At 53.4% G+C, this 21,051-nt stretch overlaps 2 protein-coding genes across 8 annotated transcripts; one reads left to right on the top strand and one right to left on the bottom strand.

The window, feature by feature from the left end:
* Positions 1 to 2,214: 2,214 nt before the first annotated feature.
* Positions 2,215 to 3,823, bottom strand: LOC102817092 (putative protein TPRXL-like). The gene is made up of 3 exons (XM_006860600.1): positions 3,165 to 3,823; positions 2,680 to 2,867; positions 2,215 to 2,294 (listed from the first exon to the last, which is right to left on the bottom strand). The coding sequence occupies exons 1-3, from the start codon at positions 3,821 to 3,823 to the stop codon at positions 2,215 to 2,217; spliced, it is 927 nt and encodes a 308-aa protein (XP_006860662.1).
* Positions 2,835 to 19,098, top strand: VEGFA (vascular endothelial growth factor A). Of its 7 annotated transcripts, none has more exons than XM_006860503.1 (8): positions 2,835 to 3,887; positions 6,981 to 7,032; positions 10,340 to 10,536; positions 11,268 to 11,344; positions 11,864 to 11,893; positions 13,728 to 13,799; positions 14,902 to 15,033; positions 17,106 to 19,098. In XM_006860503.1, the coding sequence occupies exons 1-8, from the start codon at positions 3,822 to 3,824 to the stop codon at positions 17,125 to 17,127; spliced, it is 648 nt and encodes a 215-aa protein (XP_006860565.1). In that variant the 5' UTR covers positions 2,835 to 3,821; the 3' UTR covers positions 17,128 to 19,098. The 7 variants fall into 7 exon arrangements, with proteins under 7 accessions (XP_006860565.1, XP_006860566.1, XP_006860570.1 ...); XM_006860504.1 differs by having other exon boundaries at positions 13,728 to 13,781; XM_006860508.1 differs by lacking the exon at positions 14,902 to 15,033.
* The last annotated feature ends 1,953 nt before the right edge of the window (positions 19,099 to 21,051 follow it).

Below are 21,051 nucleotides of genomic sequence, written 5' to 3' on the forward strand. Positions count from 1 at the left end.
CTGATACTCCCTGTTCTGCAGTGACCTAGGAAGAAGGGTAAAGGGAATTAAATTTATTGAAGGGATTAAACTTCTGACAAGAGACAGTGATACTGAGACAGTCTTATGATTGTCTTGCATTTCTTGTTTTGTGTATTTCTTGCTCCCTTTTTGAAGATCCAGGTGAGTAGGACTTTCAGTTTGGTGACAATGTGTCTACCATAGTATGTCATTGTGAAGTTTGGTGATGTCACATTGGGGGATGGGATCTGGAGTCAAACGGTTCTCTGAGTCACCACCAGGTTGTGTCCCCAAGCTATCTGAAGACTGGAGGTGGAAGATTTGTCCCCACTAGTGAAGATGCTCCCAAGTCCCTCAGATCAGGCTGCAGACCTACTCCCATATTCTGGGAATTCTGCTCCTTCTCTCCCCTGATTCCCCAGGCCAGGGAGGAACCTAGCTAAGGGAGGAACCTCAAATAGGTTGTTGTAATGAGCCTCACTGACTGCAACCCTGGGGAGATGGTTGATTCAGGTGGAGGAATGTCCCAGGGCTATGAAGTGACAGTTGATGGCTGGCATTTTCCTTCCCCCTTTTCCCACCTTAGAATGTCTCCAGCCTTCTCCCAAATTTAGGGTTCTTCACTAAGATCTTCTCTTCCAGCCCACTGCTGTCTCTGGGAGCCAAGGAAGGCTGATACTAGAAGATGAGAAGGGGTGCAGGGGAGGGGGTCAGAGGAAGCCGCTTGGGGCCTGGAGCCCCTGTCTTGGTTTAGGCCTGCTCCAGATGAGGGAGGGGATACCTGCCAAGGTGCTCACTCCTTGTGCTTGGAGATGCTAAAAGCAGACCCAGTCGGACAAGGGGGAAGTTTAATGGTGGCTTCCCTCCCATCTTCATTTAGCAGATTGAAGCTGGAGCTCTGGCTGGGTGAGGAGGTCTGCCTGGGAGGGGACCCTTGAGTCAGGAATACACATTTAGTAGTTGTAAAAGACCTTGTCCCTAGCTGCTGGGGGCCTGCCAGTCAGTGTGATGGGACTGAAGGCATATATAATGGGATGAATGGAATGGGGTGGGTGGGAGACAGTCCCACTCATCATGGGGGGCCTCCTATAGCACTCCTATAGAATTGAGGTGCAAGGGGTAACCTTATACAGAGAGAGGGGGCTGGCTGAGTAAACTTGGATTATTTTGGTCAAATTAGGGCAAGTTGCTGTATTCCTATCCTCAATTTAGTTCCCTTCAGAGGGGCTACATCAGACCCAGGCTAGGTCCTGGTCAGACTTAGGTGGATAATGAGCTTGGTTGGGTCCACTCTTCCCATAGGCATTAGAGCCCCCCTTTGTTCACTGGCGGGGGGGGGGGGGGGGGGGGGGGGGGGAGCTTGGAGGCAACTGGGCCAAAGCCCAACCAGAAATTTCCCCAGGCTGGTCCTTATATGCAAGGGTGGGGTGGGGAGCCTTGGGGAGCACTTTGGGAAAAAACCCTGGGGAGTTGGAGAAGGGGGATTTGGGAAAAAGTGAGGGATTATGGGAAAGATAGAGAAGAGGTTTCAAGCTGGAGGAAGCAGCCAAGGGATCCTGTCAGTGGTGTGTAGGGGAGCTAAGGAGAACCCCTCAGTTCTGTTCAGAAGGTTAGCTGTGAGCCTGGGCTGGGGCAGATAGAAAGAAGCCTTGGCCCCCAGCCTGGTGGGAGCTTTGGGCAGCTGGCCTACAGACGTTCCTTAGTGTTGGTGGGTAGGTTTGAATCATCACTCAGGCCCTCGTCTCCATCTGCCCCCACCAGGCCCTGGCCTCAGTTCCCTGGCAACATCTGGTGGTGGTGGTGGTGGGGGAGCAAGAACAAGGGCCTCTGTCTGCCCAGCTGCCTCTCCTTTTGGGCTCTGCCAAACTCCACAGTGCATACGTGGGCTCCATCAGGTTGTCTTCCCCGCCCCCTCCCCACTACTCCTAACCCTGGAAAGACACGGCTTCCTGCTCTCCACAAATTTGGCGCCAAATTTTTCTTTCAGGGAAGCTTCTCTGACACTTCTGGAAGGACCCCAGCCATCTCAGTAGGTCGGTCACAGCTCAGTCTAAGGTCTGTAGGCATGATAAAGGTTTCAGATGGATACCTTGTCCTGTGCGTAGGGTCATTCGAGGAATACGACTGTTTGGGAGCAGAAATGGGGGCTGGTCTGAAATAAACTTCCCCAACCTACAGGAGACCCATTTGCTTCTCAGCCAGCGTTGGGGGTGTTCAGACAGTAGCCACTAGGGGGCGCTCGGTCACCACAGGGAAGCGCTCGTTCGAGCTAGATGAACTTGGGAGGGCAGCATCTGCGTGAGAGTGAGGAGGAGGGTGTGGGTGTCAATGTGAGTGTGTGTAAGCGATGAGGGTGTTAGAGGAGAAAGAAGGATAGGGGTCACTCCAGTATTCCAATTAGTCCCTCTTCTCATCAGTCCCTATTCGTCCCTCTACTGTTCCCAGATAAGACAGAACGAGATCTCCGGCCCTGTCAGCACATAACCTCACTTTCTTGCTCCTCCTCTCGAATACCCAGCGGGAATGTGTGTCTCGGGGCAGAGTTTTTGGGGGTAAGTGGGTAATTTTCAGACTGTGAACTTTGGTGGGAGATCGCGCTTTCCCTTCACTGGGGTGAGTTGGGGGTCCTGGCTTCACTCAGAGTCCTCGGGGGTAGGGTGAGCCACCGCAGCACGTTACCAGCAGGCGCCTGGGGCCGGAGGGACTGGAGGCAAGGCTTGATCTGTCTCCGCCCCGGGGCGGGGCGGGAGGAGGAGCCAGGCATTTTTTTTTTTTTTTTAAAGTCGGCTGGAAGCGGTGAGGAGCGCAGAGGGTTGGGGCCGCGGGGCTGCAAAGCGGCAGCAGCGGCACTTGGTCGGGAAACGCGGCTGCGAGACGGACGGACCCGCGAGGTTACCGGGCTGGGGCCTCTGCACTGGAATTTGATACTGGTTTACCTGGGGTTTATCCCCTTGCTTTTTCCTTAAACATTTGAAAAAACTATTATTTCCCGTTTTAATTTATTTTTGTTTCCCATTCCTCACTTAAATCTGGCCGACGGTTTGGGGGGTTGCTCTTCTACTCCCCCAAATCACTTCGGATTTTGGAAACCAGCAGAAAGGAAAGACGTAGCAAGAACGCCAGAGAGAAGTCAAGGAAGAGAGAGAGACGAGGTCAGAGCGCACGAGCCAGCGATCAACGAGAGGGACAGGGGCAAAGTGAGTGACCTGCTTTTTGGGGTGACCGCCGGAGCGCAGCGTGAGCCCTCCCCCTCTGGATCCCGCATCGGACCAGCAGCGCTGACGGACAGACAGACAGACACCGCCCCCCGCCCCAGCGCCCACCTCCTCTCCGGCCGGTGGCCGACGGTGGACGCAGCGGCGAGCCGCGGGCTGGAATCGGAGCCCGCGCCCGGAGGCGGGGTGGAGGGGGTCGGGGTTCGCGGTGATGCACTGAAACTTTTCGTCCAACTTCTGGGCTGTTCTCGCTCCGGAGGAGTCGTGGTCCGCTCCGGGGAAGCCGAGCCGAGCGAAGCCGGGAGAAGTGCTAGCTCGGGCCGGGAGGAGCCGCAGCAAGAGGAGGGGGAGGAGGAAGAAGAGAAGGAAGAGGAGGAGGAGAGGGGGCCGCTGCGACTCGGCTCTCGGAAGCCGGGCTCATGGACGGGTGAGGCGGCCGTGTGCGCAGACAGTGCTCCAGCCGCGCGCGCTCTCCAGGCCCCGGCCAGGGCCTTGGCTCCAGGAGGAAAAGGAGACCGCCAAGGCGCCGAGGAGAGCGGGCCGCCCCGCAGCCGGAGCCCGAGAGGGAGCGCGAGCCGCGCCGGCCCCGGCCGGGCCTCCGAAACCATGAACTTTCTGCTTTCTTGGGTGCATTGGAGCCTTGCCTTGCTGCTCTACCTCCACCACGCCAAGGTAAGCGACTGTGCCCGCCTGGCGACGCGGGCTGTTGCAAGCGCCTCTCCCGATTGGGAACGTGCGTGCGAGCGCGCGCGTGGGGAATCCATGCCCCACGCGGGTCCATGGGCATCTGGCGCTCGACATCCCCCTCGTCGTCGTACGTGTGGGGGACGCGAGCTAGGTGTGAGGGCACCGGGATAAAGTCTCGCCGCCCACGCGGGCCCTGCCCACCCACCAGAGTCACCGCACGTACGATCTGGGCCGACCAGTGGAGGGCGGGAGCCCGAGGAGGAGGCCGAGGGGGCTGGGCTTGCGCTGCCGCGGGCGGCTGAAGTTTGCTCCCAGCCGCTGGTCCCCAACGAACTGGAAGTCGGGGCAGCGGGGGCGAAAGCCCGAGCCCAGCGGGGAGGGGGTGCTCGGACCTTGGACTAACGAGGGCAGAGAGCGTGGAGGGGGGAGGGCGCAGGCGAAAAAGGGAGCTCGCTGTCACTGCCGATTGGCCTCTTCGGCCCTCTCCGCGAGTTTGGCAAAAGTTTTGGGATGGGTAGCAGCGGGGACCCCCCTCCCCGCCGGGCCACCTGCGCCGCGCCACCCCCGCCCGTCTCCCGCTGGGTGCCCGCCCTCCCCCGCCCGGCCGGGCGCGCGCGGCGCGGAGCCGATTACATCAGCCCGGGCCTGGCCGGCCGCGTGTTCTCGGAGCCGCGGCGGCCGAAGCTGGGAGCCCGGGGCGGCGAGCGGCGCCCCTCCCCCCGCCGGCCCTACACGGGAAGGTGACCTCGCGAGGTAGCTCCAGACCTGGGATCGCGGCAACCACTCCTATTCCTTCCCACAGTGCCAACCCCTTGTCCCCTCCTGGGTTAGGAGGAATTCCCGCATGCCCCTTCCCCCTGTCCCCTTTTTCTCCCATAAAAGAGTGTAGAGAAACCCCAGACACCCTTTTATTCTTTTACTCCCCTTTGCCAGGCCCCTTATGTGGCCCCTCTCCTGCCCTTAAGTTTGGGCAAAGGACGATCCCTGTTAAGAAGTCGGGGATCGGAGCCCACCCGGGGCTGTGCTTTGTCGAGACTCTACCCAAAAGGCGTGAGCTGGTGACAGTCTGTTTCTCTCCCCTCCTCCACAGTTCTTAGTGGAGCTGCGCCTAGCCTTTTCGGGGGGTGACCAAAGGGAAGATTTACAGAGTGTCACTATTTCGATTTACACTGACACCGGCAGCTTGGAGATAGTTCTCCCAGAACCTTCGGAAGGGGCGCCTGCTCCCCACCTTTACCACCTGTGAAAGTGATTCTTGGCCTTTCACAGCTTTGGACACCCAGTCCTCCAAATCCTTGTGGTAACCAAGGAGGAAAAGACACCTGCCGTCCACCCCCAGACCCTTACATACATACTTCTCCCTCGTGGAGTAGGGCATTGGAGCAGGGAGTTGGAGCAGGTGGTTTTGGGAACTCCAGACTTGCCTACTTGTTTTTCAAAGCCACCCAAATGGTCCCCTTCCTCTCCTGCCTTGCATCCTCCTTCACTCAGAGTCCCTATAGAGAGGAGACAGAGGGAAGGAAACGGGCAAGGGTCCCTGTTGCCACCCAAAGTTCCTCAGACCCTGGCACAAAGGCCTTGGCTCCAGGCTTCTGGAAGGGGGGGGGGTGGTTGTGTGTGAGGAGGAGGAGTGACTGCCTGGCCACAGTATGACCTTCAGAGGCCCCCAGAGAAGGGCACCTGGCCCCTCCCCGTTCAGAGCCACCCCTCTTGGTGCCCCTGGCCTTGGAGGGGTGTGTGGAGTTTCTGTCCCTTTCCTCCTTGGAACCCCGTGAGGAGTGCAGACTATAGGGAGAAGTTGGCAGGGGGAGCCGCAGGGGGGAGGAGGGGAGAGAAAGAGGGGGTGTTGTGAGACTGTAGGGAAGGGGCTCCTTGAGGGAGCTGCAGTGGGATGCTGTCCAGCTGCAAGCTTGGCAACTGTCATATTGAGAGGGACTTCCTCTGGCCTTGGCTCTGGAGACAAGGTTGGGGTGCTAGGGTGCGTGGGAAGGAGATTGACAGACAAATGGTACTCGTTCTCTTTGAGGTGTGTAGTTTAGGAAGCTAGAGTGCAGCTCTGGGATTTGCTCCACCAGAGAAGCCGGTAGGGTGGGGCGTTAGAGTGAACTGAAGACCCTCTGAAAGGGCTGGAGAAGCCTTTGCCTGCTTTGCGCTGTCAGCTCCACATGGCTGGGCTTGTTGACCTTCACAGCTTCTGGGGAGGGAAGGAACTATCCGGTGGGGAGGGGGTGGGAGAGGCCTCAGGCTTAGGTAGGGCAGGGGGCCCCCTAGGGGCTGGGCAGAGGAAAGGCATTAAAGGCTTCCCAGGTTGCATTTGAGGAAGGTGAGAGAGAGGGGGTTAGGACCCCCTAACTCTGGAAGGAAGAAGAAACCAGGGAATCAGGTGGGAGGAAATAGTCAAACTTTGGAGAAATTTGTGTAGTGGGAGAGGATGGAGTTCACCCTTACAGCCGCAACCCCTCCTCCCACACACCCCGGGTTTCTTTCCAGGGTTTTACCCTATAGACAACCCGTGGGTATGCAGTATCTCTGAGACCTGGAAGAATCTGGGTGGAGGAGGGTGGCTGATGCCCTTCGTTCCTCTGAACCCCCCCCCCCCCCCCAGTAGCAACTCACCCTGGTATTTGTCATGTCAGCAGGAAAAGGTCACCATGTTGTTTTTCTCACCCCCAGTCCTTCCTGTCCCAGTCCAAACTTGGTCTCCTGTTTGACCCTAATACCTGTACTAGCGGCTCTGGATCAGGCAATCTGGGAGACTGAGGCACTTTGGTTTTCTTAGTGCATTAACGAGACTGTGAGTGTGAAGAGCGGAAACTGTGAGGAAGGGGCAGGGCTGTTTTTCTCCTGGATTTTGAGCTCCCGACCCTCAAATCTTTGTTAGTCTTTAACATCCTTCAATTCAGAGTTAGAGCAGACCAGCAGTGGTGGGCATGCTCTGTGTCTTCAGGAGCCCCTTCCTTTGCCCTGTGCTCCTCAGAAGACTTGGAGAAGCCAGAGGCTATGGCTGGGAGGGAAACAAGGAGGGAAGAGGGCCAGGTGGTTCTGCCCCCTGCCCATGCTTTGCTCTTCTGTCCTCAGTGGTCACAGGCTGCACCCACCGCAGAAGGAGGAGAGATGAAATCCCATGAAGGTGAGTCCCCATGGCTCTTGGATGGGGTCCTTTGTCTCCCCAGGGGATGGGTGGAGAAGCTCTTTTCCTTCTCTTCAGGCCTGTGTGGGCAAGGGGAAGGAGCACAGGAATGTGGGGATCAAGAGCAGGAGGTGGACACTCTGAGATTAACACTTCAGTTTCTTGAAGACTCTACCCCCTTGTCAGTCCCTTGCTAGAGAACTTGTTGCCATTTTCTTCTGCTCCTTCAGTAAAATTGTATTTGGAGAGGGGGAGCCCTAAGCACAGACCTGAAAGAACCAGTGTTTAAGGGTCCCAGGTGTCTAGAGAAGTGCCCTTTTTCTGTTCGCAGGGAGGATGGATGTTCAGACACCTACCCAGCCATACCCACCTGTGGGCTCTGTGTGATGGGTGCTGGCTGTGTGGGAGCTAGAGGCCCATAACAGTCTAAGGGACCCCTCTCCTTCCCCAGTTTACATTCCCTTAGGGGTGGGGAAAGTTCTTTTCCCGAAGCCTTGTCCGTCTGTCTTAGTGGAGCAGGTTTGAGTGCCGTGTACTTCTCTGCCTAGCCAGCAGAGGGCTGGCTGTAGCTCCCCGGAGCCCCGCCTCCCCGCCCAGCCCCCGAAGCTGCCTGCCTTTTGTTCCGCCGCGGTTCGGCGTGTGGGATCCTCCCTTTTCTCTGGGGGGCACTCTGGCTTCCCCCTCCCCCTACTGAATGTGGCCTCTGTTCCAGCCAGGGGGAGGGTACTCGATGCCCACTCCTTCAGTTCTGCCCCCTGAAGAGGGAAGGCCCCCGGGGTCTTCCGCCAGGCCAGGTTCCCTGAGCCCAAACTAGGGTGGGAGCCAGGGACAGTGTTTTCACTCCAGAACTGGTGACTGCTTGGTGCCTAACCGGTTCTGCCTTCTCTGGCCCCCCCTCCCTGCCCCCCTCCGCACTTTCCTGGGCCCTGACCTGACTTCCCAGCTACTGTATGGCTTGTGTCACTGACAGGCATATCCCCTCCCCCGAGTGCTACCACCCCTCTTGGCTTCCCAGTGGTCTCTGTGGTCCGGGAGAGCAAGACAAATGGTCTTTGTTTGCTGGAGAAAAGGGTGTCTGTGATAAATAAGGAAAACCACGAAAGCCTCATGTTGGAGTGTATGTGTGTACATGACCTGTGTGAAGGAACAGTTTCCTTGGAGGCAGTAGCTGGGGAAAAGGGTACTGGTGATAGTCACCTCCATCCCCACCCCCACCTCCCACTGGCCTTGGAGGTGCCAGGGAGAAGTTTTTCATAAAAATGTCCAACCCAAGTCTTGTGTCTTCAACTGCCAGCTAGACCTTTTTGTCATCCCCTCCTAGGTGGGGTCTCATGGTTCCAAAGCTCAGGTCACTTCTGTCCCCAACCACAATGAAGTGTCAGTTCACGAATTCTTGATTAGTCATCTTCTGTATAGACTTTACTTAAAAGAAATGACTTCTTCAGGCACTCATTTACTTTGCATTGACTCTGTACCTTAATCCTTTGAGAATAGAGAAAGACTCTGCCCATTGTTTGATAGGGCAAGTAGAGATCTTAGCAAGGCCAGGAACTGGTTTGGATTCTTACATTCTCACACTCTTCATCCTTCCTATGTTCACACCTGTGGCTTTCTCATTGCTCTTTATCCCTACCGTAGACCAGCTCTCATCTTCTTTTTCTCTTCTAGAAAGCTAACTGTGGAAACCAGAGTGGTACAAGGGTCACCCCAATTATCTCTGGGAAGATATATGTCTATGGGGTACACATTTAAGTTCTAAACTTGGTGTTAACCTGGTTAAGAAATGGGCACCTGTTCTTGAGACTGGGAAGTGAAAGACAACCCCTCACCCATTTCCATCTCCATTTCAATAACTTTGTTGTTGTTGTTAAGTGCTGTCAAGTTGGTTCTGACTCAGAGTGACCCCGTATAGGTTTCCGAGGAGTGACTGGTGAGCTTGAACCGCCAACCTTGCAGTTCAAACTGACTTTGCAGTGCCACACCAGGACTTTAGCCTTCCTTTTATGGAGAGGTTCGAAGTCTGAGGCCAGGAGAAGGCAGGGACTGGCCCAAGGTCACAGGCCTCTGGGTGTAGTTGTCTTCCCTCCTGTATCTGGGAAAAGCGTTTCGGGGACAGGATTGCTATGCGGTAGTGGTGGAGTGTATGGGGAGTGACTGGGCCACAATTTGGAGTAGTCATTCCTGAGTCCTGCATTTACTTATTCTCCTGGGACCCGCCCCTGTGGCCCAGAATTACCTCTTCATGCTCCAGTGCACCCTAGGCTCTGGGCCTGCCTGGGAAGCTATCTTTACTCTGGTCTCCCTCCAGATGAGCTTCTAGAAATGCTCTGTGGCTGCAGTGGCAATGCTGTTTCCCGTGATGCAAGCAGTTTGGCTGGCAGGGCCTATGTAGTGTGTAGACAGGCCCAGCCCCTGTGGTGAGGCCCACTACCTCCTGAGCCCATGTTCAGGGAGAGAGGCGGGGTCTGGCAGGTAGCAAAATGCCCCCTGAAGCTGCCCCTCTGTTTTTGCATGACCTAGGTTTGGGAGCTGTCGAATAAGCTCTGAACTGCTAACTGCAAGATCGGTGGTTCAAACCCAATAGTCATTCCTTGAAACCTTGTACAGGGTCACTATGAGTCAGCACTTACCAACAACAGCAGTAACTGGGTCACGAAGACTGATGTCTGAGCTGATTTGAAATCCACCACTTTATAGCATTGTGGCCTTGGGACAAGTTACTTAGCCTCTCTAAGCCTCCAATTCACTATTTATAATGCGGGGGTCCTAGTAGTCCCTGGTAGTACCTGTGGGGAGAATTGTGTGAGGTGATGTGTATGGCAAACAATGCCCAGTTCTTCATACATGATCAATAACTCATTGGTGGCATGCTTCATGTTATGGCCATGGCAGTGGGGAGGTTATAGGGAAATGGGAATAGGTTGGCAGAGCCAGCAGTTCCTCCTTTAAGGGAAGTCACATACAGCACATGGTAGGGTTCTTTGTAACTGCCCACCTCAACAAGTTTGCCCAACTCATATTCTCCCCTGGTATCAAGGCTAAGCCAGAAATTGGCTTAGCTTTTGGCGTGAGGCAGGGTGATCAGATATGGCCCTTGGAATCCGACAGCATCCTGTGAATTTTGAAGTAAAAAGTGTTCTTGGTGGAAAGTTTAGGAAGGGACTTGAACCACAGCCGGAGGGACCCAAGTTCAATTTTTGGAAAGACTTGCCTGATAGTGGACACCTCTCACAGAACTGGGTGGTGACAGGGGCTGACCATCTCCTGTGTGACCTGCTAGGCCTATGTGTGCCCCCCTCCCATGCAGTGGTGAAGTTCATGGATGTCTACCAACGTAGCTACTGCCGTCCAATCGAGACCCTGGTGGACATCTTCCAGGAGTACCCTGATGAGATTGAGTACATCTTTAAGCCATCCTGTGTGCCCCTGATGCGGTGTGGGGGCTGCTGTAATGACGAGAGCTTGGAGTGTGTGCCCACCGAGTACTTCAACATCACTATGCAGGTGGGCACAGGGATGGGATGGGCATTAGACTTTAGGAGCAGCTGGTTCCAGGTTGTCTCCTGGGAAACTCTTGAGATGAGGAGCTGGACTTATCTTGCCTAGCTTCCACCTCTCAGTGGGTCTGGGGAGGTTGGGTGGGGGTCTTGCTCTGGGCCCTCTTTGGAGGAGAAGATGCCTGCATTGTCCAGGTTCCCAGAAAGCTCCAACCACTTCTGACTCCCTGGCCTTTGCTCTCTGGGCTTAGCAGGGGACTTGGCCCTTGGACAGGAGCCCCTCTCTCCCACTCTTGGAAGTTGGGTGAGCCAGTCTTTGGGTGCTGCCTAGTGATGGAGCATTTCTTAACCTTGATAGGGCTGGAGGGAGCTCTGAGACACCAGAGTTGGGGTGGTCTTGGGTAGCTACTAGGGGTCAGGGTAGGGCCTTGCAGAGATGAAAGGAGGGGAGGGGATGGGGAGTGATGAGAACCAGGACTCGAATCCCCAGCCTGGCCAACCCTTGTAGTCACCTTAGCTCTGAAGAGGAGCAGGGGCTCCCCGAGGCCAGCAGGGTTGGGGGAGTTGGGGTGGGCCAGAGGCTCTTCCCACCTAGAGCCCTGGTCCCCCCTACCTCCACTACTCATCCCTGCTTTATAGAACCCCTGGGTTTTGAGTGGCAGGAGCCCCCCAGGGCTAGCCCATGTGGGTATGGCTGGCTGGGTCACTAATCTCTGTGATCTGCTACCTTGCCCCCAGATTATGCGGATCAAACCTCACCAAGGCCAGCACATAGGAGAGATGAGCTTCCTACAGCACAGCAAATGCGAATGCAGGTGAGGTTGGAGACCTGGGTGAGGCCAGCAGCAATCAGCTGTAAGGTACCTGCTCTATGCCAAGATTGAGGACATCCCACTTGTTAGCCCATTTCCACCTTGGCAGTTTTCTTCAATGTGCCTCAGTTTCCACATCCGTAAAATCAGCACACTAATAATTTATACCTTGTAGCACTGTAACAAGGATTAAGTGAGTGCTGGCATGTCGTACATGTTTCATTCGGTTTGTGAATAGTTGTTAACCTTAAGGTTGGCAGTTTGAACCCACCAGTCTTGGTGTGGCACTGTAGGAAAAGCACTAGACTGCTATCAGCAAGGTTGGCGGTTCAAACTCACCAGCTGCTCCTTGGAAACCCAATGAAAAGATTATAGCCAAGAAAGCCCTATAGAGTAGTTTTGTCATATGGGGTCGCCATTTGGGGGCTGACTCAATGGTAGCTAACAGCAGCAATTATCGTTACCATCATCACTGTCTTAACTCCTCTCTTGTTTTCTTCTTTTTTTCCCCATCCACTGCAGACCAAAGAAAGAAAAAGCAAGACAAGAAAAGTAAGTGGCCACGACTTCGACGCTTCTCCATCTCCTGGACTTATTGCCTTGGTTTAGGACTCTTGGCTTCCTCTGCTGCGGAGTCTGACAATGTCACTGTGTCAGGGAGTTGGTCTTGTGGGGACTTGTGGTGGCAGTAGTAGGCTCGAGGGAGCTCCAGGAATATGGCTCTAGGGTGAGTGGGAAAACTCAGCCTTGAGCTACCTATGGAAGAGAGGATGCCTACCAGGTCTCTAAGTCATTCTTGGTGTATTGGGGGACAGTATGAACCCTGGTTTCTGGGTCATCTCTAGGGCCCCCACAGTGGGGAGTGGGAGTTAGCTGGCAGAGAGGCCAGCTTTTGTGTGTCTGAGAAAATGGCCTCTGATGGCGGCTCTCTGGTGGTGCCATTGGCCTGTTGGGATGTGTTCCTGATGCATGCCCTTCTGCAAGAGTGGGGCCAGCAGCAAAGATTTGACCCTTTTGGTTGGGGAGAAAGAATCAATGTTGGTCATTTTCTGAGGCAATTTTCTAATGCCCCGAGGGTCAGGTCAGGATGGGTCAGGGGCCAGGGCTGACGGGCAGTGAGCCTTCAAGACAGGTGAGCAGCTGACACTGGGCATGAAGGTGTAGAAGAGACTGAGAGAGAACACCTGTACCCTTCCCTCCTCCTCATCCTCTCCCATCACCCTGTCTGCCCTCAATGCTCTAGGGACATGGAGGCCCCCTAGACCTTAACCTTTTGCCCCTTTGCTCAAGTCTTCAATTTTCAGCATCGCTGTGGCTACCAAGCTACGATTTAGTTCAGAGAGAGAGAGAGAGAGAGAGAGACAGAGTTGTGTGTGTAGATGTGAAGATCGCCCCCTTTCCAGTGCTTTCGCCTGAGAGGGAGCGAGCCATGTTCCTCTCCTGGGTCCCTTCTCAAGTATGCCTTTATTTATTGTTGGCAAACATTCTGAGGTGCCTTCTCCTTTTGGACCTGAAGGTGTGGAGAGTGCTGGTTCCCTTGAGGGGGACAGGCTATAACCTGTCCCCTTGCCTGTTCCCCAAATGCCTGTTGTGCCCATGGAGAGAGCAAGGGGCTCGCCTGGGCTCGGAAAAGAGTCTGGTGAGATGGTGTAGCAGGCTTTGACAGGCTGGAGAGAGAACATTCTGCCAAGTGACATCCCGGCCCCGCCTCCCCTCACTCCCACCCCACCCTGTACCGCCTGCCTGGGGCTCTGAGTGGGGCTCTGATGACACCCAGCCCCGCCTCTCCAGCCCAGGTTATGACTGGGCGGGCTGGCGCCTTTTATGTGCCGCCCTTGGTCTTGTGCCAGCACCCAGTGGAGCTGCTCCCTATACCGTGATTCCCAAAGGCAGGGCCCTTGGAGGGGACCTCTGTAGGGTTGCATGTGGAAACACAAGCAGAAGATGTCCAAAGTACGGACCCGCCTCACAAAGTCAAGTCAGGTCTCTGACCTCCCAGCTGACCCACCACCTTCTGTAGCCCCCGGCCTTCTGGCCAGACTAGTCCAGGGTCCTCAGAGCTTTTCCTTCTGCCTGGGATGAGCAGCCACCACCAACAGTGAGGCCCCTTCTGGTCCTGTGTCCTCTATGCAGTTTCTGCTTCCTGTCTGAAGACCTGCCTAGGGCTGGGCATGCTGCCCCAGGGGGCAAGAATGAGGAGATACTGAGTGTATGTGTGCGAGCTATCTCCTGGAGCCGCTGCCTTCCCACGTGCCTTGCTCTGGGGAACCTGTCCTACAGACTTTGTTTTGTTTTTCCCACCCTTGTCCTCCTCCCCACTGCTTCTTTTCCTTTTCCCTTCCCCCTTGCTGTCTCTCTCTGTCTGTCTCTGTTTTTTATTTTCCAGAAAATCAGTTCGAGGAAAGGGAAAGGGGCAAAAACGAAAGCGCAAGAAATCCCGGTATAAATCCTGGAGCGTGTACGTTGGTGCCCGCTACTGTCTAACCAATTCCCTGGCGCCTCCCTGGCCCCCAATCAAACTCATCCCGTAACCCTGCCACCCTCCTCCCTTCCCTCCTCCCCTCCCTCCCAGCTCCAGTGTCTCTCTCTCACTCCACTAATTGGCACCAGTGGGCAGAGTGGTGGTGGTGTTGCTGGTCCAGGGTTGGGGTTGGATGGGTAGGTGGGTAGGTAGAGTAAGCTTGGAGGATTTGGGGAGGGAACTCTGGCTTGGCTGGGCACCAACTTTCTCTCACCCACTGGGCACTGGTGGCGGGCCCATGTTGGCATTGGTGTTGGGCACGGGTGCCCGCTTGTCCAACTGGTTTCCACTGCTCTAGACTTCTGCACTTGTCTGAAAGCTGAGGGGGATGGGGGAAAGCAGACATTCATTGTGTGAGGAAGGGGTGCGAATGAACGTGAGGCAGCTTGTTGTTGGCTGGAGGTCAAGCAACATCATGGTGACCCGTCCTCTTTTGGGGGAGGTACCTCAGCTTCTCATGGACTTGGGGGCCTCTGGAGGGGAGCTACCCATTCCATTCCAACCCATGGTACCAAAGAAGCCTCTTCCCTGGGCTGGAGGCTGTGGTGGGTCCTGCCCTGGACCCTTGGCTGTCAGTGGCCTGGTCTATAGACACGGCCTCAGGGCTTGGCCTCCCATCATGCTCACCTTTTGTGGAGGGGCCTCATGCGGTGAGCAGGTGACCTCTGGAGATCTCACGTGGCCCCCAGTTGCCGTTCCCAACAGGTGAAAAGTTAAGTTGTGCTGTTTTGAGGTGTCAGCAGTTGGGGCCCCGTGGCCTCCTCCTTCTGGCAGCCTTTTCCCTGCATCTCTGCCCGTCTGCGCCCATCTCTTCTGCAGACAGGCCTCCTAGCCAGTACTGCCTCTCTCGCCGCTCTCTCTGTCTTCCACTGTAGTGCTCCGATCCTTCCAGGGAGTAGAAGGGCGTGGGGGCCTGATGAGTCAGGTGGGGGGTGCAGCTGTGGACGTGATAGGGGGTGTTGCATGGTGGTTTTTTTTTTTTTTTCTCTCTCTCTGCTGACGCTCTAGCTTAGATGTCTTTCCTTTTGCCTTTTTGCAGTCCCTGTGGGCCTTGCTCAGAGCGGAGAAAGCATTTGTTTGTACAAGATCCGCAGACGTGTAAATGTTCCTGCAAAAACACAGACTCACGTTGCAAGGCGAGGCAGCTTGAGTTAAACGAACGTACTTGCAGGTTGGTTCCCAGAGGACGAGTGAGCAAGTCAGAGAGGGGCCTCATGCAGAGATGGGGAGAGAAAGAGAAAGAGAGAGCATGCGCACCTGAGAGGGGCCAGCCGCTTGCTTGGCTTCTAGCTGCCTGCCTGGTGATTATTACAGTCTCTTGCTTGTAACCTCCCTGTGGTGGGCAGTGGGCTCTGGCCCGGTCTGGTGGTGCCCATTCCGTGGTTGCCCTGGTTGCCTGAGTGGGTAGGCTTGTGTGGCTTCATGTGGTGATGTGGACGCCAACTGTGTGTTGTGTTCTGTGGTCCTACTACTTGTGGTGGCTGTTAGTCCTGATGTTGTGATTACTACTTTTACTACTAATACTGGGAGCCTTTCCAGGTGTGTGGAGTGCTACAGTTTACAAAGTGGCCTAGCCATAACCCTCTCAAGTCTGCAGCTTTGGGCTCCTCATCCCCACAGTATTTCTCCATGGGGTTAAAGGTTGAGTATCCCTCCAGTCTCCCAGTTGGGCTTGTTCCCTGAAGACACGAGCTCTGGCTCTTGATTTAGGATGGGAACTTCTTCCTACTCATTGTAGAAGATCCTCTACCAGTTGTGGTGACAAACAGTCCCACATATTTCCAAAGGACCCCAGCATGGGCCCACTGTCCTAATGTCAGTTTACGAACTCCTTACAACCAAGCCTGGTGAATTCCCCTTTATGACTGTCCCATGTCTAGAGTGGGGACCAAGGAAGAATTGAATGTATGAGTGATTATAAGACTGAGTTCAGGGTGTGAGGTGAGGACCACACAGAGTCGGTGGCCATCAATCTTTTGATACTTGGACTGGCCTGTCATCTGGGTTAGAGTAAGCCTTCCCCAAGACAGAAGGGCTTTTACGGAAACCCTACGTGGAGCCAGAGTACCCTCAGCTAGCCCAGACACTCCATTAGCAAAGCCCTTTGACAGTGGCTGCCCGTTCCCTTCCCAGCGAGTGTTCTTGTGGCTGGTGGGCGCTCAGGGAACCAAGCCCAGGTTGTTTGTCTGTCTTGGTGCCATGTGAAAATTGGAAGGGTATATTAGTACCAAGGACCAGAGAACTCTGCATAACTCCAGGGCTGGATGGAGGGGGGTCTCCATACCCTAGGGGGAGTGGCTCAAGGAAGATACGGGACTTGACCTTTGGGGGATTCTGTGGTGATTTTTCTACTAAGAGGCTGTCCTAGATGGGAGTAACTTGCGAGCGACCCTGAAGTTACCCTAATTTCCAAAGTGCTTTCCAAAATCCCTGATCTGCTTGTATCTGGGAATTTTAGTTCCCCAAATCAGAAGCTCAGGATCTCCATTCCCAGATTCTCCTGAAGAGGGGTAGAGCCTGTTCTGTATCCTGTTCATAGTGGGTCCATCAGAGACACCAGCCCAGGACCAGAGGCACCATGAGAAAGTTATTGGAGGGCCTCCCTGATTCCAGCCACCATGTTGTCTCTCCCCACCCAAAATTCAGCAACACAGTAGAGAGGAAAGGCAGCCTGGCACATGGGGCCTGCTGCAGCCCCGAGCTCAAGCGAGAGGAGGCAGTGGAGGGCTTGAGGAGAGAGGTGTACCTCTCACTGTCCTGGGTCTTCAGGCCCCTCTGACTTCCCCTGCCTTGGGAACCATTACATGTTCTCTCCCCTGCCCAGAACAGCTCCTCCCCCTGCGGTCTCCTTCTGTAGGGACCCTTTTCCAATGGCCTCTGTCCTCCATCCAACTTTGACCACTCCTTGGCTCCAACATGTCAAATAGGACTGCTCTTTGGTACTTGTTAATTTGTTGCTTTGTAAAATGTTCCGTGTTCTTGTCTTGTTGTCTCAACTAGACTATAAGTAGCAGAGGGCAGTTGCTGTGGCTTCCCATCAGATTGTGAGTCCCTGAGGAGAGCTACTGCTCAGATGCCTCTGACTTGAGGCTCCCTGAGGACAGGACCACACCTTCCCCATCCTATCCTCTCTACTCCTGCATGCCAGAGAGCTGCAGGGACAAGCAGGCAAGAGGGGCTGCCTGCCCTATCAGGCCTCCTCACTGGCTCTAACCCCCAGCCTCTGTTTCCCACCTCCTGCAGATGTGACAAGCCAAGGCGGTGAGCCGGGCTGGAGGAGGGAGCCTCCCCCAGGGGTTTCGGGAACCAGACCTCTCACGTGGAAAGACTGATACAGAAAGCCCCAGAAACTACGCAGCTGCCGCCACATCACCCTCACCACCGACAAAACAATCCTTAATCCAGAAACCTGAAATGAAGGAAGACGAGACTCTGCGCAGAGCACTTTGGGTCCGGAGGGCAAGACTTCGGCAGAAGCATTCCCGGGCAGGTGACCAAGCACGGTCCCTCTTGAAATTGGATCGACATTTTTTTTTTTTTTTTGCTGCTAAATCACCAAGCCCGGAAGAGTAGAGAGTTTATTTCTGGGATTCCTGTAGACACACCCACATACATACATACATACATATATGCATATATATGTATGTATATATACATATATATAAAATAAATATATATATTTTATACATCTATAAAATATATATATTCTTTTTTTAAATTAACATTGCTAATGTTATTGGTGTCTTCACTGGATGTATTTGACTGCTGTGGACTCGAGTGGGGAAGAGTGTCCCTACTCAGATCCCGCCAGGGAAGAGAATGAGGAGAGGAGGGAAACTGGCATGATGGTGTTAATCCCTATTTGGGAGGCCAGGGCCTCCTTCCCTGACTGGGAACATAGGGCCAGGGAATGGGGGCAAATTTGGTCTGCTTTTGGGAACACTGACAAACCCAGTCCTGGCCCTAAGATGCTACCCTGAGTCAAATGGACAGAAAGACAGATGGCAGATACAGGGATGAGGAGGCTGGCTTCTGACCAGGAGTTGGGGGAACCTCAGGACATTGCTGTGCTTTGGGGATTTTGTCTGCATCTTGCGTGGGCATTTTGCCCCCAGGGGCAATGCCTGGAAGATTCAAGAGTCTACACCTGGGGGGGCCTTCACCTGCTGTCACCTTTCTCCCCTGCATCTGAGATGCTCAGGAGGCCACTGACAGATGTCCCGGCGAAGAGAAGAGAGACGCTGGTGGGAGGAAGAGCAGCCCTGTGACCGCCCGCTATCCTGGGAGCCCATCCTCATCCTCAGAGGGAAGGGCCTCGGCCTCCTGTCTCTGGGGTGCAGGCCAGGAGGGCCTGATGTCCTCAGATCATTAAAACCACTAGTTCTGCCCCCCTACCCCGGGAGTCCTGGCTGAGTGTGTGAGTGGTTGACCCTCCTCGGCCCCTGACCCGTCCCTTCTTGCGTCATAGAGAGAGAGAGACAGGGCAGGATCCACAAGCTCATCTTGGAGGTAGAGAGAAGAGAAAGTGTTTTATATACAGTACTTATTTAATATCCCTTTTTAATTAGAAATTAAACAGTTAATTTAATTAAAGAGTAGGGTTTTTTTCAGTATTCTTTGTTAATATTTAATTTCAACTATTTATGAGATGTATCTCTCTCTTGCTGTCTTTCGCTCTCTTTTATTTGTATTGGTTTTTGTGTATGAAATTCATGTTTCCAATCTCTCGCCCTGATCGGCGACAGTCACTACTAGCATGAACTGAACCAGATATTTAATTTTGCTAACATTCAGCGCTGCCCTTCTTATTTTCCCAGCTCCCCACCACACATTCCTTTGAAATAAGGTTTCAATATACATCTACATACTATATATATATTTGGCTACTTTGTATATATATACATATATATATATGTTTATGTATATATGTGATTCTGATAAAATAGACATCGCTATTCTGTTTTTTATATGTAAAAACAAAACAAAAATAGAGAATTCTACATACTAAATCTCTCTCCTTTTTTAATTTTAATATTTGTATCATTTATTTATTGGTGCTACTGTTTGTCCGTAATAATTGTGGGGGAAAAAGATATTAACATCTCGTCTTTGTCTCTAGTGCAGTTTTTCGAGATATTCCGTAGTACATATTTATTTTTAAACAACAACAAGAAATACAGATATATCTTAAAAAAAAAAAGCGTTTTGTATTAAAGATTTTAATTCTGATCTCAAATCTCCTTCTGTTTCTCCTTCTCGTTGAATTCTTGTTCCAGCTTCCTCCCGTCCTCTTTCATTCCTCCCTTGGGGAATCTGGCATTTGTTTTTATGGCGTATAGGGTATGGGGAACCCCCCCGTGTGGCGGCGTAGGATAAACACTGGGCCGTGAATCACGAGGTCGGTGGTTCAAACCCACCAGCTACTCCTTGGAAACCCTGTACTGGGTCGTTATGAGTCAGGATGAACTTAGATGGCACTTAACAACAGGATATGGGGTGTCTAGGATATGGGGTGACCCACCTCATTGTTTTGGGGTTAGAGTCCTATTTCTGGCTGGGCTGGACCTGGGGGGGACCCTGTCTACCCCTCCCTTAATATAGAAGAGAGACTCTAGATATGGGTGATGAGTGGAACAGCACTCACCTAAAAAGGGAGTCATGGGCCTTGGAATAAAATTGCCTTCAGGAGCTACATAATCCAGGCCTCTGCCCAACGTTCAAGGAAGTAGTTGTCTATGTTGCTGAGCTTGCTGCCCAGACGACAGGAAAGGGTTAAACTTGGTTTGGGGACCTTGTAGGTTGTAATAGGCTGGGAGTGGGAAGGGGATGCAGGTGGGAGACTTTGTCCCCAGGGAAAAATTTGTGTTATATACTGAGTCTTAGAGTTTCTTGAACTGAAAGAGACCCCAGCTCTGACTTGTCTACCTTAGTTTATAACCCCTCCCCCGCTGTCCTGGCCCTGAGTGAGATGGAAGTGTCAATCTTTGACATTTATGAACAATGCTTCATAAAAAAGTCTACTTTCTCCAGCCATTTATTCCTTCAAGCCATGCTTATTAGGCCAGCCTTTGTGTTAGGCCTGGGAGACTATTATGAATGACAGTTCCATTCAAGGGTGTGGTGGGATAAGAGGGTAGGGAGACAGAACTCTAAATCTGTGACAAGTGGTAAAATGGAAAAGACATAAAACATGGGGACATCTGATCAAACTTGGGGATGTGGGGTGGTTAGGAGAAGAGAGGATCGGGGCAAGAGTTGAGGGCATTCCAGGCAGAAGGGATAGTGAGAGTGAAGCCATGGAAATGGAACTCACATGGGTTGAGGCTAGTGAGAGATGGGTTAACTCACAGGGAGTGTGGACAGCAGCTGAGGGGCTTTAAATACGGATGCAGGTAGGAGGTAGGGCTGCCAGTAGGAGACTATTGTGGTCCTTCTGGGAGATGTCCAGATGGGCTGGGAAGAAGGGCTCTTTGGCAGTTTCAACAGCTGATTAGGGAGCTACCTCTCCCGGCATGTACACAGACTTTGCGCCACACTTTGGTGTAAGGTAGGAGGCAAGTCCCTGCCCTCATAGAGCTTTTGCTCTAGCAAGTGCTCATTTTCCAATCACTATACCCTGTACAGGGTCGCTATAGGTCGGAACCGACTTGACAGCACTTAACAACAACAACAACAATATGCTACTCCTGGTGTGGCACTGTGGGTTAATGTGCCAGACTGCAAAGCCATTTGAACTGCAAGGTCAGCTGTTCAAGCTCACCAGCTGCTCCTCGGAAACCCTATACAGGGTTGCTATGGGTCGGAACCGACTCGATGGAACTTAATAACAACAACAACATTTGTTAACTCACTGAATGCACACACTATCCCTGTGAGCCAGATGCCCTTGTTGTCCCCACCTGGACATTTGCAGGAGCCTTCAAACAGCCTCCTTTCACCTCTTCAGTCAGTTCTCACACAACAGCCAGAGTGAACCTATTAAAACATGAGCCCATTCATGTTACCTCTTGGCTAAAAACCCTCCCAAGACTCTGTTTTACTCAGAGCAGAAGCAATGCATGACCTTAAAGATCCTGTGTTGTCTGGGTTGCTTCTACCTCTGTGACTTTAATGGATTCCAACACCTCTTGGTCACTCAACTCCAGCCATGCTGGTTTCTGTTTCTGAGACACACCAGGCATGCTTTGCT

This window comes from Chrysochloris asiatica, unplaced genomic scaffold (genome assembly GCF_000296735.1).
Source record: "Chrysochloris asiatica unplaced genomic scaffold, ChrAsi1.0 scaffold00038, whole genome shotgun sequence".
Lineage (NCBI taxonomy): Eukaryota > Metazoa > Chordata > Mammalia > Afrosoricida > Chrysochloridae > Chrysochloris > Chrysochloris asiatica.